This window comes from Tupaia chinensis, unplaced genomic scaffold (assembly GCF_000334495.1).
Source record: "Tupaia chinensis unplaced genomic scaffold, TupChi_1.0 Scaffold000031_1, whole genome shotgun sequence".
In the NCBI taxonomy this organism is placed as follows: domain Eukaryota; kingdom Metazoa; phylum Chordata; class Mammalia; order Scandentia; family Tupaiidae; genus Tupaia; species Tupaia belangeri.
The window spans coordinates 2,982,998-3,003,546 of record NW_006159461.1 but is presented as its reverse complement, the minus strand read 5'-3'; the positions used below and the strand labels follow the sequence as shown (position 1 = coordinate 3,003,546).

The 20,549-nt window shown below is 41.4% G+C and overlaps 1 protein-coding gene across 1 annotated transcript in view; it reads left to right on the top strand.

Annotated features, from left to right (window-relative positions):
- The window catches only part of SNTG1 (syntrophin gamma 1), a 411,039-nt gene that overhangs the window by 273,565 nt on the left and 116,925 nt on the right, over positions 1 to 20,549 (top strand). The window contains exons 12-13 of the mRNA XM_006140355.1: positions 13,888 to 14,004; positions 16,639 to 16,710. Coding sequence (XP_006140417.1) covers positions 13,888 to 14,004; positions 16,639 to 16,710 — 189 coding nt within the window. The remainder of the gene's footprint in view (positions 1 to 13,887; positions 14,005 to 16,638; positions 16,711 to 20,549) is intronic.

Below are 20,549 nucleotides of genomic sequence, written 5' to 3'. Positions count from 1 at the left end.
CGGTTCGTCGGAGTGTAAAGCAAGCTCAGAAGCAGCCCTGGCCGGGTAGGTGCGCACCCCTCCCTGACCCAGGGCCTGGGGGCAGATTCCGGACTGTGCAGTGAGGCCGGGCACCTGCTCCGGGAGTAATGGCCACACTGCGTCCTCCTGCCTCGAGGGGCCTTCAGAGGGCAGCCTTGAGAAATGCCCTGCTCCCACCTGCTTTTCCTTCCGTGGTGACGTGTTTGCTTCTGAAATAAGCTGCGCACACACCCCCACGGGCGCAGACGGGCCTTTTCCACGCGGAGCACGACTGCCCACCGCCCTGTGTTAGAGTACTCGGCTCAGCCTTTCCCCTCGGCCGCTGTGAACGGCAGAGCCCTGAGCTCGCAGTTTCCAGCCTTCTTTCTAGAGGCTCAGTTCATTATTCTGCCCTTTTCAGGTGCCCGTTATAACTCTTGAACTAGTTATCTGACCTGAACATAGGAAGCCTAGTCGTTTTTCTTTCGTTCGTTCTTTTCTCTAAGAGATTTTTGCTATAGAACACATGCACTCACAGGAGAGAGAGACAGAGAGCTGAGCAATCTCGACCCAGGGGGATGGTCACACTGCAATCCCCTCTCCTGCATTCTGCTCTTGGGATGTTGAGCATGCATGCCCAGCGTACATTTTAAGCTGCCAGGTCCAGGACTCGAACTGCAGTCCACGACATGAGAGTCCTGGGACGTAAGCGTTATGCCATCTGCTGGTCCCAAACCTCATCATGTTCCAGTCTGTGCCGACACCTCCGGAACCTGAACCTCCGACAGGCACCCGCGGTTTGCCCTGTCCTCTGTCTTACCCCGGCATGGCCTGCTTTCTTGTCTCCTGGCTCGTAAATACTGGTCAGAATGCCACTTCTCAGCATGTGGCGTCCTTGGAGACTTCGGATGTTATCTTCTTCCGTCAGCGAGGATTCGCTTTTACTCCCGGCCAAATCAAACTACAGGTCCGATTTAGAGGGTCCCGGCTGGGATGCAGCCGTTCTCGAGGCATGGCCTTCATCAGTCGTCCGTCCTGTGTCCTATCCTGCTGGTCATTTCCGTGGGGGCTCTGGGGTCCCACGTGTGCTCCCCAGTCCGTTGAAGCCGGTAGGACTCGCTGCTCGGCCTCCCGGCAGCCGTTCCCCAGGGAAGTCCTGCTGAGGGCAAGTGGCACTGAAGGGACTCAGCCTGGCTTTCTGCTCTCTGGGAGCTTTGGTCTCTGTTGCCTTGGTAACGTCGCAATGCTTAGAACATTTTCATCCTCCTTTAAACATTTCTTTTTTTCTTTTTTTTGGAGAGTTTTGTGCTACAGTGCGCATGCGCTCGCCAGAAAGACAGCCAGAGACAGAGAGACAGAAAGCGAGAAATCACCCCCCAGGGGGATGGCCATGTCGCAGTCCCTTCTCCTCCATTCTCCTCTTGGGATCTTGGGTACGCACACACACACAACCGGCATGATTCTAAGCCACCGGGTCCAGGACGTGAACCGCGGTCGACTACGTGGGAGTTCAGCGACATAGCCATTACGCTAACTGCTGGTCCCTTATCCTCCTTTAAACGTTTCTGCCTGTTTACGCCTTGTCCTGCATAGAGGTAGAACTGGTCTGTGACGCGATGCCCCACCATTGTCCTGCTTGGAATGAACTTACCTTTGGTATCATCTCTTCTCTCCTGTGAGTCCTGGGACTGTGGCCATGGCTCCTGCCTGGAGTAACTCACACCCCTCCACTAATTACAGCCTCCCCAGCGTGGGGCTGACACAATCAGGCGGTCTCTCTCAGACTGAGGGATGACCCCAAGCCCAGCGAGAGGCGGCCTGCTCCAGCAGAAGGAGCTGCTTAAGCTGGGAGTGGAGACCAGCAGATGAGGTAATGGCAACGTCCCTGCACTCCCACGCGTTTGACTGTTGTTCGAGTCCTGGACCTGGAGGCTTGAAACTCACACCAAGGGGCCAGCAAGTGGCATGGTGGTTAAGGGTGTGGGCTTTCACGTGGCCAACCAGTTTGAGTCTCAGACCTGGCGGCTTGCTTTCTCACTTTCCCTCTCTCCCTTTCTTTCTCTCTCTTACTTTGTCCCTCGCTGGTCAAATTAGAAATAAATAAATAAAGTTAAATTAAATACTTAAAAATTATTAAAAAGTAAAAAGCATTTTGTTCTTCTAAAAAAAAAAAAAAATCACTCACACCGTACACATTTGCCTATGTTCCCAAAGTCCCGATAGAAGAATGGAGAAGGGGTTGCAGCATAGCAGGGGGATTTCTTACTTTCTCTCTCTCCATCTCTGTCTCCGGCGAGCCCACACACCCTATAAAATCTCTCTTTAAAAAAAATAATAAAAAAGCGCAGAGTGGCCTTTCTCCTGAGGTCCGATCAAGTGTGGAGATGCTGCAGCTGCAGGACCATGCCCACGCCACACGGGAAGCGTCCCCAAGCAGTCTCTGCGTGGTGATGGGGAAAGCTTATGTACAAGTTCATGAATTCATTTCTAACAAAAGTAAAGAGCCTAGTGTACTATAGTCATTTTGCTGCGGGAGCTTACTATTGGCTTCAGTTTCATGACTTGTTATGAATTTGTCTTTCCATAGTAGACTGAGTGTTCTTCATCAGACTCCTTAGGGCCGTACCTTAGGGGTTAAAGGAACCAGATCCCACATGGCCAACCACAGTTGGAATCCCAGCCCTGGGGCTTGAAAAATACCCTGGGCCCATGTACACGCATGCATTCAATTCCAGTGGATGGAGCCACCGAGGAGAAGGGATCCCAGGGTGACCCCACTCCATTTAGGGGTGTTTTTCCTCTCTCTCTCTCTCTCTCTCTCTCATCTCTCTCTCTCTCTCGCTGTGTCTGTCTGGCTAAAGCACACACCCTCTGGCCATTAAAATAATAAAAAAATAAATGATTGCTATCTATACAGAGAACTCTTAAAATACAATAATAGAAAAAAATAAAAACAACCCCATTAAAAACAGGAAGACATGCAGAGGGCGAGTAAGTGCCACCATGGTGGGGACTCCCACGGGGGCACAGGAGGGTCTTTCCTCTCAGTTCTGTTGTGAACCTAAAACTGCTCTAGAAAACAAAATCAATTTAAAAGAAAAACTAATCAATTGAAATAATTTTTAAAAATTGTTACATGGTGCATGCACAGAGGGAGTCAGAGGCGGGGAGAGAGAAACTGAGACAGAGGTGGAGATGGCTGTGCGGTCCTCCATTCTCCTCGCGGGATTTCGGGCAGGTCTGCACGTGTGCCTCACATGTTTTTCAAGCTGCGAAGTCTGAGACTTGAATCACGGAGCTGGCCATGCAGGAGTCAGTTGTTTCAGCCCTTACACCACTGCCTGGCCTTCAAGTGAAACATGCTTTAAAATAATAAAAATAAAATTGTTGCTGCGTAGTACAGATTTTCCATATCAGACATGTTTTGAGATAATTACACACTTAGCATGAAGTAAGTAAGCTTTCGAAATATCTTAAAATGATGGATGTTTGGAACTTCTCATAATTTTATGTACATAGAAAATTGTCTTCTTTAATTTTATTTGTTTCTAAAATATCCTCTTTCTGTTATACCTATATTTCCCACTTAATTTTGTAAAGATTACTTAATACAGTTTTTCTGTAGACTTATTTGCATAACACAAATAGGAAGCATTTACTGAAAATGCTTGTAATCTTTCTAATCATCCAATTATTTCAAATGACTCCTGGCAATGATGAAACAAAGTCATGTCTTTTGATCTTTTGGCACCTCTGCACAGTTGAAGGAGCCCTTTCCCTTGGGAAGTTGAATTTTTGCCCAGAAAGCAAGTGAGAAAACATATCCCTTCCAGGTCTCGTAATTCCGCTGCTAACAGAGAGCCTCTGCTCACTTTCCACATCCACACATACCCAAACTGCTTTCGAGGATGGCGTTTCCTGAGTAATAACAGTCACTGTTCTTGATAAAAATTATTTCAGTGAACTTTATCTTATCTATTTATTTACTTATTTATTTATTTTAATTTGACCAGAGAGGGACACACAAAGAGAGAGAAAGAGAGAGAGAGAGAGAGAAAGCAAGCCACCAGTTCCAAGACTCGAACCGCAGTCAGCCAAGTGGGAGTCTAGCGCCCTTAACCAACACATCACCTGCTGGCCCCTCCATTGTTTTTAATATTTCAGCTTGCACCAAATTGTAGGTATTGGAACACACAACAAATTCTGTGTCACAGTCTTGAGAGTTTTAAACACTTCCTTTATATGATGTGTACACCAAAGCATTCTTTTTTTCTGTTTTGCTAATGTAGAGAAGGCATAAACAGAGAAACTGTGATGTTCATCAGATCACCTTAACACCAAAAACTTTGATTTGAGAAAGAACAATGAAAGTAATAAATTCATGGTAACTAAAACATCATCTCGTTACAATGGCCCTAGAATGACAGGCAGTCTAGCCATGCTTGCCAGCATGCTCTCTGCCTATAAAGCTCACACAACTCTTGGTTATTTAATGAAATCTTCGTGGGAAAATGGATATTAATAGTATACAGTGTATGGTATTTTTAAAATAAAAATGTATAGAATATAATGCATGAATAAACAGTTTATGAAACATCTGGGCAGTCATTGAAAAGCCAGGCCCCTGCATCTCCACCACCCAGGTCAAGAAGAGTAAGGCACCAAAAGGCATAGTGGTTAAGGTGCTCGATTCACACACGGTCTGCCACGGTCACGTCCTGGACTCTGCAACTTGAAGGTCACTCTGCAGGTGTGCACATACATGTCTAAAATCCCAACAGAAGAGTAGAGAAGGGATTGTGGCAATGCCATCCCCCGGGGGGGGGGGGAGTGATTTTTCACTTTCCGTTTCTGTCTCTCTCTGGCATGCACACATGCTTTATGGGGGGAAAAAAAAAACATTAAAAAATATCAAAAAATCGTGAAGTTTTAAAATACCACTGTATTGGGGCAGGCAGGTGATAAGTGGTTGAGGCATTAGACTCCCACATGGCCGACTATGGTTCAAGTCCTGGACTTGGCAGCTTGCTTTCTCGCTTTCCCTCTGTTTATCTCTTTCTGTTGTTCTATTGTTCATATTTAAAAAATAGTAATAATGATGATGGATAAAATTAAATAAAATCTTTAAAAAACACTATTATTTAATTGAACAAATTAAAAACTTTGTTCTTTTGTATTTAAAGATGACTAAGATGTATTTTTTAATTTATTTTTCATGGTGTACACCCATGTCAGGGACTGTTGAGGTTGTGTTGACCTCATAGATCAAGCTGGGACTGAGTATTCTCTTCATGTGGTGTCAGTTCTCTTCTCTGGAAGACTTTACAAGTATTTGGATCATTTTTTCCAAGCAATTAGTAAGAATTAAAGGTGGGCTCACCAGATCCTTGAGGTTTTGTTGTGTTGTTTTGTTTTGAAATATTTTAAATTACTAATAAACTTTTCTTACTATTGATAGGACGATTTTTTGAAAGTTCTTTTCTACATCCATTATGATATTCTTCTAGGACCTGCCTTTTGTTTGAATTTTTAAAATAGCAAATTATTGCTCATAATATCTTTGACATCACTACAATGTGTATAGCGTCCAGTCCCTTATGTATTAGTGCCTCATGCCTGCTGTTTCCCGGAGTCTCATATTATTAGGCCTATTAATGATTCCTCCTGCTCTTAGTGAATGCCTACTTCATTAATGCCGGTATCTAATGCTTTTTATTTATTTATTTTTTGGGTCATCCACTCTATGAGTCTAAATGTTGTTCTAACTTCTTGGTCTGGACCCCTAGACTGTCGGTTTTCAGACTGAAGATGCCTGCATGTAAACTGGAGAGTCTTGAGACTAGTCTTTCTTGAATCTCTCAAATTTATGTCATTTCTCATTATCTTTTAGTGGAAAATGTTTTCTATCTTCCTTTGTGATTTTTGCTCTAACCTGTGGAAGCACATTGCCCAATTCACAAATAAATTGGGGGGAAAGGAGATTTTTTTTTTTATTTACATTACTCTGTAATCTAAATTCTATTTAGAAGACAACATATTAGTATAGGTAGAACCCTCTCGCAACACTTCCGGTGCCCTCGAAAATTATTTGTGCTCAACTTCTGTGAGGAACCACATGGCCCAGACATGAAGTAGGCAAATTTTATGAATTCTGTTATTCAAAACTTCTGTGCCTACATGGACTTTTTACTCTTATTGGTTATTCAGGGGATTATGCCCAGCTCCCCTACGGTTCTCCTTTTGCCCACTCGTCTCGTTGTTTTGTTCCATCTGCGTCTTCTAACCGAGCTAGCAGATGCGTGAAATGTAAGCTGGAAATGTCTCTATTCCTACACATGATTCTTGACTTATTTCTACTTTGTAATAGTAGCTTTGCTAGACAAGTTTATTTGGGGGTTTTGTTTGTTTGATATACAAGTCTTCATTCTTTTCTTTACAAACTCTCTGTGCTCTTAAGATTTAAATTTGCCTTAGAGAGACAGAATATAGAACTGTCTTTTTTGTTGTTGTTTTGTTTTAGAAACTTATGTGCTTTTTAGTGAATGTGAAAATCTTTATAGGAGCACATTCATTCTCTTTACCCACAGTATAATTTATATCATTTTTGGGTTACCTTCTACCATCTTAGTATGTATTTTACATTTTTTTCATAAATGTCTGCTTCTTTTCGGTCTCATTTTTGATTAATATTTAATGTTTGTGATGTTTCCTTTTATATTTGGAGTACTATGTTTCCTACTAAAGGAATACTCTCCTTTTTATACTTTCAGTAAGAGATTACTTTAGAGATCACACTATTGGCCTGTTTTTAGATTTTACTGTGGCAGTTCCCAGAGTGTGTTTCATGGATGCTTAGAGGTTCCTCGGACACTGCATGGTTTCTACAAGGTCACAGCTGTTTTTCTGATAAACCATGGGTGATATTCTCCTTTTTCACTCGAAGTCTCTCCTGCATCTAGAGTGAACATTTTCCACAAGGTAAATGATGTATACTATCGTAAGAGGATGACTGCAGAAATGTGCTAGAAATCATCTGCCTTCTATTCAACTAGATTAAACTAGACATGTATATGAACATTGCCGTCTATGTAAAAGCTGTAACTTAAGTTTTCCTCATAAAATTTATTTTTATCGTCATTTTAAATGGATTAGTATTTACATTTTAAAATGTATGGCTTTATTTTCTAATATGAGAACTATTAGACACATACATAAAACTACCTTCAAGGTTCTTGTGAATGTCAAAGGAACATTTTTTGAGAGTGTCAAGAAGTGCTTATTCCAGAAATTTCACAGCGGATGATTTACTCTCTTATAGCCTTTTACAAAGAGCTTACTTTAGAGATGACTACTTTTTCTGAAGTAGTTACTTTAGTGGTTACAAAATGTATCCTTGACTACTAAAATATGGTGTCTAATGTTACTTCTATCATTTTCCCTTACAGCACAAGAAACTTAGATAATTTTTTTTGAGAGGTTTTTTCGCTATAGGGCGCGTGCGCTCGCCAAACAGACAGAGAGAGACAGAGAGACAGAAAGTGAGAAATCACCCCCCAGGGGGGATGGTCACGCCGCAATCCCTTCTCCTCCATTCTCCTCTCGGGATCTTGGGCACACACGCACACACGCCTGGCGTGAGTTTTAAGGCACCAGGTCCGGGACGCAAACCGCAGTCGACTACGTGGGAGTCCAGCGACATAGCCATTACGCTAACTGCTGGTTCCCAAGAAACTTAGATAACTTTGAGAAACACTATCTCCTGTTGAATTTTTGCTGTTTTTCTTATGTTGTAAGAACTATTTTTTTATAGGTTTTTGCCTTAGGGCATGTGTGTTTCTTGAAAGAGAGAGACAGAGAGATAGAAGAGAAATGAGGAATCACTCCCTGGGGGAATGGTCACACTGCAATCCCCTCTCCTCCCAGGATCTCGCACACACACGCACACGCACCCAGTGTGATTTTCAAGCCACTAGGTTCGATACTCAAACCGCAGTCAGCCGTGTGAAAGTCCAGCAACGTAACCACTATGTCATCTGCTGGTCCCAAGAGCTATTAATAGTAGTAAGTGCATGCAAAACTTTAACACCCATTAGCTCCCTCTGTTTCCCCAGTATTTCTACCATGTAATCTCTCCGATAGAAAGTTTGGCCTTCAGTGTTGATTTTACCCCTCTAAAACTACATACTATGAAAGTGTGACTTCGACTTTCATCTTAAAAAATATTTTTGCTGTGTATGAAAATTGTCATTTTCTGTGCATTGATATTTATGCATTGTAATATAATGGCTTTTCTTGGTTCATCTAAGTTGGTTGTCGATCTAATTATTGCTCCTATAAAATATATATATATATATATATATATATATATATATATATATATATTCCTGACTTCTGGCCACTTTGAATGCGTTCTTTGCTGTCTGTTTCTCTGAGGACACGATGCAGTGCCCAGGTGTGTTGTATTTATCTTGCTCTTGCTTTGTCTTTCGGATCTATGTATGGACGCCTCTTTATCTACTAGAGGAAACCCTCACCATCACCTCCCTAAGGAGATCTTCTGTCCATTTTCTCTCTTCTCTCTGCCTGGAGGGCATTTACTTCTCATCGTAACACCTTTTTCTCTTATTCTTGTCTATGTTTGCCAAACTTCCCTCCTTGCAGCTTCATCCTATAAGTCTCTCCTGCCACAACTTTCAGTTCACTATTGTTTCTTCGGCTACTTCTAATCTGTCCTCAACCCCAACTGTATGTTTTTAAATATCATATTTGTCTTCTTTTATATGGGAACACTTTATAATCAGTTGTCCCAGATGTCGTCTGATGACATTGTCAAGTTTCCCTCACCTGAATTCTTTTTTTTTTTGAGAGGTTTTTGCTATAGGGCATGTGTGCTCACTAGAAAAACAGAGACAGAGAGACAGAAAGCGAGAAATCACCCCCCAGGGGGGATGGTCACACCACAATCCCTTCTCCTCTGTTCTCTCGGGATCTTGGGCACGCACACATGCCCGGCGTGAGTTTAAGCCACCAGGTCTGGGACGGGAACCGTGGTCGGCTACGTGGGAGTCCAGCGACAGCCATTACACTAACTGCTGGTCCCCTCCCCTGTAATCTTGCACATGGCAGCACAGTTCCATGGAGAAAGCACAAGAGCCTGGAAGGTCTGCACAAGGGAGTCTGTTGTCCACCCTTTGTGTTCCTTCTTTTCCCCTGGTATCTTAATCCCTTCATGTTTGTTTATTGCGTTTCAAGAAACCGTTTTTTATGAAAACTTATTGTCACACAAGACAATGTCAGCATCATCTGGAGGACTTTCCTTTTCTTCAGCCGGGAACCTGGAGAGTGAAATCTGGGATCCCATGAACCACCGCAGGCTGGCTCCTGGGTCTTCACGATGGCTGGAGTCTGGGCTGCAGTCCCGGCCAGGGCTGGCTGACCCTGCCTCCCCAGGGCCGTGGGGCCTGCCTTCTGCCAAGGCTCGGGCTGCCAAGGCACCGCTGGAGGGCAGCACCCCTTCCCATTCTGCCCTGCCCCGAGGCTGATCAGAGCAATTCCGTTTCTCACGTGACGTGTGTGTACATAGGTTGCAAAGGTGGACCCCAAATTGGGATTTGTGATTCACCTCTCAGTTTTCGTAGTACTACAGATTTTTCCTGCGTATTCTTCAATATTTTATAAAATATACAGTGCTTTTTAAAAAGTTTATTTATTTATTTTTTTCCATGAGTGAGAGAGAAATAGAAAGAAAAAAAAAAGATCCCTGAAAAGGCTGTGATACTGTGAGCCACCCCCTCCTCAGCCAGGACCACAGGCACGAGTGTGCCCCGCGGACTCTCAGGGCTCCGGGCACAGACCCTCCCCAGCTGTGTGAGCCTCACGGAGCACCGTGTCCACCGCTGTTCACAGTCGGGCCCCTCCTCAGTGCTTTCAGCACGTTTCCCCCTGCGGTGTCCAAGGCGACTCTCGGTGGTGGGTTGTCCAAGTGGCCTCACACCACTGCTGGAAGGGCCGCTGGGTCATGTCCTTCTCTCTTAACTCATCCTGACACCGCTGTGTATATACATAGACGTGTATGTACTGACCATTCAAATAAATTAGTTTTCTTTAAGGAATGGCCAGTTAGTAAGCTTCATGTGCTCTCTAAAATTGCGCTAGTTTGATGAAGTATTCTGGCCATATAAATAATACGAAGTAGTTATCACAGCCAGTCCTATTACATTATAATTAATCAATGAAGTCCATGAATAACTCATGATGTAAACTTCAAAGCATACATTAGTAATATGAGAAATTAGATAGCACTTAATGTAGTTAGAAGAGCAAAGGACCTTGGTTCAAATTGCAATTCTAACTTATACCAAGTTTGATTTAATTATTAAGCTAACTTATTTCTTCCTCTTCTTTTCTTCTTTTCTTCTCCTTCTTCTTTTTCTTCTCCTCCTTTCTTTCTTTTTCTACAGGGCATATGTGCTCACGAGAGAGACAGAGAGAGAAAGAAAGAAAGTGGGAAAATAAGAAATCACCCCTCTCCCTCTCAGGGAGATGGCCACTCTGCAATCTCCTCTCTTCTACTCTCCTCTCAGAATTTTGGACATCCATGCACATAAACCCAGTATGATTTTCTTTTTTTTTTTTTCTTTTTTCCCATTTATTTATTTTTACATTTTTCAAAATTCACTTTACATATCAAAAAATTGTGGCTCATACTCCATAGTTCTTGAGAGTTAATAAACAACTTTTAAAATTTCAAGCTACTGAATTTTAAACATAATGTTGAAATATTTCTTATAATTTTGTTTGCGGCTTGATAACAATAGAGATGATATGGTTTTAAATATTTTTGAGAAAATATTTAGATGTCAATTACTCTAATTGTTGGAAAGCAATGTCCAGCACACACGTTAACCTTCAGGAATGACATTGCAGTCAAAGCCCTGTCCAATAATGAGTATGTCCAATTCTGATTTAGTGCAACAAGCATTATTAAACTTATGCAAATAACCCTTCTGCCACAAAATAAGAATACTCCCAAATACTTCCAATTCCAGAGGGGTCAGGAAGGAAGAAAGTTTATGTTTCCATTTAAAGAAACAAACAAGAAAAATATCTTAGCAAATTGCTGAACATATCAACAGCTCAAAAGAAAGTAAAATGTTTAAATTGGGAAAACAACGCATAGTAAAAAAAAAAGAAATCAGTAATGTTTTACTCAAAAGTCGTAAAATTCTATTTTGCGATTTCAGTCTTATGTTCAAACTCTCTTCTGTTGAATATGCAAGTGTGGCTGTGGTCCAATCTTTCCGTTTAAATCCTGGAAGTGAACATTCAACGTTATTGTTGATATTTGTTGTCCCTAGCATTGAATTGGTCATTTTCTTGGTTGTCTTTTGTTCTCTTATTTCTGTATGTGTCTTTAGTTTTCCTGGTAGAGCACTCCTTTCAGAATTTCTTGAAGAGTGGGTGTGATATTGGCAAATTTTTTCAGGTCTTGTTTATCTGAGAATGTTTTTATACTTTTTTTCCATATGAAAGATAATTTTGCCTGGTAGAGTATTCTTGGTTGAAACTGTTTTTCACTTAACACTTTGAATATATTTTCCCATTCTTTCCTTGCTTGCATTGTTTCTGATGAGAAGTCTGAGGTTAGCCTGATTGGATAACATTTATAAGTAACCTGATGTTTCTCTTTTGTCAATTTTAGTATCTTGTCTTTTTCTGTAGATTTGGCCAGTCTGGTTATGATATGCCTTGGAGAAGATCTTCTTGGGTTGATTCTATTAGGAGACCTTTGTATTTCTCGAGGCTGGATATTAGAATGCCTCTCTAGATTTAGAAAATTTTCTTACAAGAGTTCATGGAATCAATGCCCTTATTAGTTTCCTTGCTTTCAGGGATAACAGTTATCCAGATGTTTGGGTGCTTAATGCTGTCTAGTATTTCTTGTATAGTATTCTCCTTTTTTGGGGTTATTTTATCAATTTTTTGGTTGTTTTTTTCTAGTTTTGCCTTCAACATCTGAGATTTGATTTTCTGCATGGACTAATCTGCTTTTAATACTTTTGAGAGAGGTTTTGATTTCCTGAATGACAGCCTTCGTCTCTAATAGCTCCATTTGATTCCTTTTTATGGTGTGTATTTCCTCTTTCAGATCATGAAGAACTTCAACACCTCCTGGAACTCATTGTCTCTTTTCTCCTGCATCTTCTGGAGTTCATTATCTCTCAGCTCTTGTATCTCATTTAGTTTTTTCACCACGAATATTCTGAATTCTCTATCAGACATTTCCACGAGTTCTACTGCACAGTGTGTGGATGATGAGGGATTGTTCTTTTCCCTTAGAGGAGAGAGATTTTCTTGATTTCTTATGTTTCTTGTGCCTCTGTGGTGATTTCTGGTCATGCTGTGACAAAACCTCTCCTCCACTTGTCAAAACATTTTGGGAGTCTAGGAGATGGAGCCTAGAGCATAGCTTCTCTGAACACGCCAGGACACACCTCAGCTTTAAAATGGCTTCTTACCTAAATATTTTGGGAATCTACCACCCAGTATGATTTTCTAGCCACTGGGTCCAGGACTTGAACCATGGAATCAGTATATGGGATCCAACCACCTTAACCTCCTTACCACCTGCTGACCTCAAACTAAATTTTTTCTTTAATTTGTTAAATCAGAGACTTTATATCTCAGAGGCTTACTCTATGACAAACTGAGATAAAAACATAATGTAAAATGTAATTATTTTAGAGTAAATACAGTCTAATGGAAAGAAGATGGAATCTATAAATAAACAGAAGTTTATTTCAAATTCCAGTGATGTAATTTGTCAACTGTGACCACAGTAGTGTGGTGTAACAAGCTACCAGGATTCGGTGGGCTTCAACAATAGGTGTTTACTTCTCTCTGCCAGTGAGCTGGCTGCTGAGGCGAGAGTGGGTGAGCTGGGTCCAGGCCAGGTGGGCTCTGGCCTGCTCCACCATCTGCCTCACGCATGCACTTTTTATAGCAATGGTAGAAAACGTGTATACGATACCAAGCCTGACTGCTTGTGCCATGGACATCAGTATTTTACTGGTCACAGCCCAAAGTAAATAAATAAATAAAAATAGCAGAATAAATGAAAACCTAGGAGGGAAAAAAGAATTCAGCCATCCTTAAAACCACGGTAAATGATCGGAGCTGGGATGAGATCCTCCCACAGAGAATTGTAGCAAGAGAAATGAGTGACGTGTGGACACATTGCCAAGAAGGTGTAATAAATGTCATCAAATGTAAAACGTGTGCATGGAAACAGAAGAGAGCAGTGGCTGTCAGCAACGACTTTCCTGCAGAACTCGTCTGCCCGTGTTTGGGAGCTCGGGGCAAGAGGGTGGATGGGCGAATACTCGCGTGTGCTGTGTTCTCGAGAGACCAGTGATGAGATGAGGGGTTGCTGACCTCCTCTGTCCAGCGCAGGGGAGGCGTGGCGCACCCCCAGTGCCAGTCACATAGGGCGTCTGTCTTCCACTGGTCGGCTCTGCTCACCTGCGCGGTCTGTGTCTGGAACCCACTCCTCTGTGATAAAATGCCACTAACCGGGAAACGAATGGGATGACGCAGTGGAGTCGATTACAAATAAGAATTTTTTATAGTAGGGACTGGTAGAAAGTAGGGAGTGTAATTCACATCGACCGGATTGCATAAATGAGCACACACGTGATAAATGCTCGAGAAATATACATGAACTGGGGAGAGGTCCGCACTCACTTATTGAAGATCAGTCTGGTTCAACGTACTTTCTTGTATCAATTAGTTTGATAACTTTACAAGAGATAGCACAAGATATGCAAAGTTCACATGCGCTGTCCAGAGTACTGTTTTGACAGTTCCTAATATGCAATTTCCCTGCAGATCGTCTACATGGGCTGGTGTGAAGCACGAGAACAAGACCCTCTACAAGACCGAGTGTACTCGCCGTCTTTTCTTGCCCTCAGGGGTTCGTGTCTTTACAAGTTCCTAGCACCTCCAGTAAGTGTTTTGATCCACACGTACCCCTTTATCCCATGTTGTCAGAACAGACTGATGTCAACTTAACAATGCCATGCAGCATATTCCCAGTATGTATTACGAGTCACATGCCGGGACGTCGCCAGACTCCCACATAGTCAACCACAGTTCGGGTCCTGGACCCGACAGCTTAAAATTCACACCGGATGCTTGTGTGTGCATGCCCAAGATCCTGAGAGGAGAGTGGAGGAGAAGGGATAGCAGAGTCCCATCCCTCTGGGGGTGATTTCTCACTTGATGTCTCTCTATCTTTTTGGTGAATACAATGACCCTATAGCAAAAATCTTAAAAAGAAGGAGAGAGAGACAGTGGTACAGCCGTAGCAGGATGCTCTGCGGTGGTAGACCCACATGAGGGGGACCCGGGCTCACATCCCGGGCTGGCCAGGGCTCAGAGTGGGTCATGGCATGAGGACTCTGCTGGGGGCGCCTGTCTTCTGTCTCTGTCTCTTTTTTGGAAGAAGTAATCAAACTGAAAAAAATTGAAGATATGGAAAAAGTAGAAAACAGTTTGGATTTTTCTAAAATAACTTGCTAAGATATGTGTTCTGGCATTCACTGTAAAGTCTTTGAAAAATCTGGAAGGTATTTCTGTTTAGATGAGAGAGCAAATCCGAGAAATAACAGAATGGAGGAGAAGGGATTGTGGCGTGACCATCCCCCCTGGAGGGTGATTTCTCGCTTTCTGTCTCTATGTCTCTCTCCGTCTGTCTGGCGAGTGCATGTGCCCTGTAGCAAAAACCTCTCAAAAAAAAAAAAGAAACATTTCTTAGTATATATTAGTGCATGCTGCTAGTTGAATAAAAAATAAAGACGTAAATTAAGAGAAGAAGAAAAGTGGAATAATCAGTGAGTTTAAAGATTCATTTACATTACTTAACATGTTTATTAATCTCTTATTCTCAAAGAGACTTTTAAGAGCCCTTTTAGGGACTAGCAGTTAGCATAATGGCTATATCACTGGACTCCCATGGAGCTGACTGTGGTTCGAATCCTGGACCCAGTGGCTTAAACTCATACATGACGCATGTGCATGTGTACCCCAGATCCCAAGAGGGGAATGGAGGAGAGGGGATTGCGGCGTGGCCATGCCCCCTGGGGGATGATTTTTTTGCTTTCTCTCTCACTGTCTCTCCCTGTCTGTCTGGCTAGTGCACGCACCCTATAGCAAAAACCTCTCCTAAATAAATAAATAAGCCCTTTTAAATTTATTTCACACTTTTAACTACCAGTAGTATGTTTTTAACTTACATTTAATTTGTTTTTAGTAAGTAATAAATTAACCTCAAAATGATAGTGTTCTTTCCAGTTAACATTAAATCCGTCCCAATCTTAGCCAGACTGCTGGGGTGATGCAAGTTTAAATCAGGCAATTCTATCCTTGGCAAAAATCAGAAATAGGGGTTGGGGAACTGGCACTTAGGACTCCACAGTGGATCTGCGTTGGGCAGGTCACTCTAGATCAAGCGAGTGCATTTCTGATAACGAGTTCCAGTTCCTGGGGCGTGCACTACGGAAGGCCACGTACAACATTGAGAGCCCTGCCTTTGGAAGCACGTGCAGAACTGTAGATGCTCAGTCAATGTTTGTTGAATACAAGTACCAAATGCCAACCATTTAAGTGTTGGTCTAATAATACAGAGGGTCTAGGGGTGGTCATTTCTGACTCACTGGTATTTTGAATGTCTGCATCTGTACAAAGGTCAAAGCACCAGGAAGACAGGAAAGGAAAAAGTACACATCAATATTTATATATTTTTCTTGATTCCTATGAATAGACAAGAAAACATATGTTTCAATCACAAGTAAGAGAAACCGCCTTACTGCAGTGTTGGCATTTGCACAATGTCATACGACATCTTGGAATGACATTTTTTACAAATGATGTATTTTTAAACATTAAAATCAGGGTCCAGCAGATGACATAGCGGTTACGTCACTGGACTCCTACATGCCGACCGTGGTTTGACTACCAGGCTCAGTGGCTTGAAACTCGTGACAGCCGTGTGTGCGCGCGCGCGTGTGTGTGTGTGTGTGTGTGCGCGTGCGCGTGTGTGTGTGCCCAGGGTCCCAGGAGGAGAATAAAGGAGAAGGGATTGTTGTGTGGAGATCTCCCCAGGGAGTTTAATGTCTCACTTTCTCTCTCACTGTCTCTGTCTCTGTCTCTCTGTCCAGCAAGCACATACACCCTAAAGCATAAACCCCTGGGGGGGAGGAAAGAACTAACACTAGTGTGGATACCTAGTATTCTTTGTAGCTGATGGTAAGCTGAGGAAAAGAGATATATGTGTGAAATGAGAATACACTTATATGTAGAGAATACATGAATTATTTAAAATATGTGAAGACTTTGGGCAAATGAAATTGTTGCATATGGCATAAAATGGTTGCTGAAGGAGGAAGAGAAATAGTGGTCAAGCTTAAGCAGAGGAAAGTAAAATACTATACAGGGGCCTTTACAAGTCTAAATTCAAAATTTACAAATTAAGTACTTGCATCTCTGACAATTTCACTTACTATGCAGAAGGAAATAAGAGGGAAATAAGGGCTTTCTTTTTAAAAACAAACGACCGATTATGTTTTTCGTCTTTCAAAGGTGACCACTTGGGACTGGACCCGAGCAGAGAAAACATTCTCAGTTTACGAAATCATGTGCAAGATTCTCAAGGTATGATCAATAAGCAGTCATCTTTCAAGGGTGTTTCCTCAACAAACAGTGGTTCTGGGCTTCCAAATAGCTCAGAAAAACGAATAATACATAAAAATATAAGTTTTTACTCACCACTTTACTTGACCCATAAGAGTGATACGTGTTTGTGGAGAGCAGTGCGGTCTCTTGCTAGACGGACACAATGCGCGGTGATGGCAGGAGGGCAGGAGGCAGACCGCCATCCCGGACAGTCGCCTTCACTGTTGTGCGGTGGTCGTTTACAATCCTCTCTTCTAGCTGTTCAAGATAGACCTCGAGTTGCCACGACCTCTGCTTTCTCTCCTGCGCTATATTACTCTGGGAGGCGTTCCACTCACCTGCTTGCTCGCTGGTACCCAGCAACCCACCCCTCCCTGTCCTGCCCATCTCCCTTTCCTCTCCGGCTTTATTACCCACCATTCCACTCTCCATGGCTAAGCAATCCGACCTCTTATCTTCCAATAAGGGAAAAAGCATGGGGCACTTTTTCAGGTGCCTGGCTTATTTTACTCGGCATGATTTCCTCCAGGCTGATGTTCAGGAGGAAGAAAGTAGACCCTTTATAGACCCCTATTTCTCTACAACCTAAACCATTAGTCCTTTTTTTTTTTTTTTTTTTCTGCGTGAAATACAAAAGAGAAAGATTTCAGTGGGCCTGAAATTAGAAAATACAGACGACATCAAGACAAATACAGAGAAAGGTTTTGTTTGTTTTTGTTTTCTACTTTTTTTTTTTTTGAGAGATTTTCACTGTAGGGCGCGTGCGCTCGCCAGACAGACAGAGAGAGACATAGAGACAGAAAGCGAGAAATCACCCCCCAGGGGGGATGGTCACGCCGCAATCCCTTCTCCTCCATTCTCCTCTCGGGATCTTGGGCACGCACGCACATGCGCCCGGCGTGAGTTTTAAGCCACCGGGTCCGGGACACGAACCATGGTCGACTACGTGGGAGTCCAGTGACATAGCCATTACGCTAACTGCTGGTTCCCTCTACTTTTGTTTTTAATTTCATGGTTTGACTGAGTATGGAAAAGAATATACAAATGTCATAGATGGATTAAATTTCTGTGATAGCAGGAGAGTTGCAATTGCAAATGAAGAGTTCTATAAAATTCCCAATTCATTTTGCACTCTTTTTAAAGCAGTTCAAAGGGGAATCATTTCTAGAACATGAAGAATGATCCACATTCAGTTCCTACTCTAAGGTTTGCAGGCTTGGAAGTGCCTCAGATTAATAAAATTCTTGCTTAAGGTTGACCTTGTTTCTACCAATGAAAATGGAGTCCCCTGGGCTTTCTATTAGTTATTTCTCTTCCAGCTAAAGACTCAGTAGCATAGAAAATGCTGGAACATTTACAGTATAATGAAATGTATCAAAAGTGTACAAAAGCAGAGAGACAAAAAATATGACTGCCTGAAAGTGTCCATAATTTTTCTTCCTTACCAAGAACTTTAAAGCTGAAGTTCTCTGTAGTGCAAAAATCTTAAAAAGTTGATCATTTATTACTGTTTATGGATGAATTTTATTGTGAACCTAATGATGGAAAACAATCCGAAAGGCTTGAGTTTGTTAGTAAAGGAGATTCTGGCAATTCCTAAAATGTGTATCACCATTTGAGGATAACGAGATAAAATCCAACTCCGGTTTTTTAAAATAATTACCAAAACAACTAATGAAATAGTTTTCTAAATGTATAATTTTGCAGAAAGGGCTAATGAAATTGGAAAGAAGAACAAAAGAAAGGAAAAAAAAAAAAACAAGGAGGGAAGGAAGGAAAGAACCACATCAACAAGTCTGTTTTATTTTTCCATTTCTTGTTCATCCACTCAAAACTTTTTCATTTAAGAATATAATATTTCTATATTTTATTTATTTTTATTTCACAACCATTCATGGAGTAGGTACATGATATTCATAAGCTCCTTTTTATTTTTAAAAATATATATTTTAGTATTTTTATACATTCAATCACTGTATATCATTACAGCACACAAAATGAATTTTCCCAGCATGAATGCATTGTGTATTAGTACAGTTAAAGCTATTGTCATATACATTATTATCAACAGATAGTTTTCCATTTTTGTGTCCCTTAGATGTTTTGTTTTTTTCTTTTTTCCCTTGACTCCCTTCCTCTCACATCCCCCCATTACCCACCCCCCTCCCACCCTGTCTCTGGGATCCAGAATTGTTATCTTCCAATCTTTCAGTTTCTGCTATAAAGTGCAGACATTCGGTATACATTGAAGACATACAATGTCTCTCTTCTAGACTGGCTGGTTTCACTTAGAAATAGCTTCCATATGTGTCCACTTTCTATCAAATGTAGAGTCTTATGTTTTACAGCTGAGTAGTATTCTGTAGTGTATATGTGCCACAGTTTTTCAATTCATTCCTCTGTTTGCGGACATTTGATTTGGTTCCTTTCTTAGTAATTGTGAATAATGCAGCAATAAACATGAGTGTGCAAGCACTTTTCTGATTGATTATTCTCCTGTCCTTTGGGTATATACCCAGGAGTGGGATTGCTGGATCATATGGTAGTTTCATTTGTAGGTCTTTGAAGAACCTCCATATTGTCCTCCACAGTGGCTGGACTAATTTACATTCTCACTAACAGTGTAGGAAAGCTCCCTTTCCACATAGCCTTGCCAGCACTTTTCATTGTTTTTTTTTTAATCTTATCAGCCATTCTGACTGGGGTTAGGTGGTATCTCATTGTGGTTCTGATTTACATCTCCCTTATGATAGGGATGTTGAGCATTTTTTTATATGTGTTTTGGCTGTTTATATGTCTTAGAGAGTTTTCTGTTCATTTTCCTATCTTTTAATTGGGCTGATAATTTTTTCTTTTTTTTTTTTTTGTTTTTGTTTTTGTTTGTTTGTTTTGGTAAACTGCTTGAGCTGCTGTATATTCTGGTTGTTGTCAGAATACAGGTTGTCTTTGTAAACTACATTTAAGATGTAGTTTACAAATAAGTTCCCCCATTCCAAGGGTTGTTGATTCACTCTAATTCTTGTTTCTTTTGCTGTGCAGAAGATTTTCAACCTGATGTAGTTCCACTTGTCTATTTTGGGATATGGCCTATGCTTTTGGGGTCTTATTTAAAAAGTCTTTGCCTTTGCTGATGCCTCCAAGAGTTTATCCTGTGTTATCCACAGCAGTTTTATAGTTTGAGGTCTTAGGTAACCTCCTCTTAAAAAAAGTTTTTAAACATTACAAAAAAATCTGGTTTATTACAATTCCTTAAGTAAAGGTCATTTTAAATAGAGAATAGAAATTATGTCTTGCTTCATCAATATATACAAACACTTAACTTTTTATTTCTCTTTGTTAAAATATTTTTGGCAAATTTAGGATTATGCAATTCATGTTCTGCTTTATATTGTGAAATATATTGTGAGTTTTTTCTATAAATTAATATTCTTTTTTAAAAATACTATATAGTTTTTTTTTTTTATCCTTTGAGTGGTTTTGCTATAGGATGCATGCTCTCACTGAAAAGACAAAGAGAGACAGAGAGATAGAAAGTGAGAAATCACCCCCCCCCTCCCAGGAGGATGGCCACATTGCAATCCCTCCTCTTCCATTTTCTTCTCAGGATCTTGGGCACACACACCAGGCTTGAATTAAAGCCACCAGGTTGGGAATTCTAATCATGGTTGACTTCATGGGAGTCCAGTGACATAACCATTATGCCATCTGTTGGTCCCCCAAAAAACCTATACAGCTTTTTGATAGATTTTGCCTATCCCATCATTTGGTCATCTGTATTTATCTAACCCCTTATTTTTATATTTAAGTTCTTTCTCCAC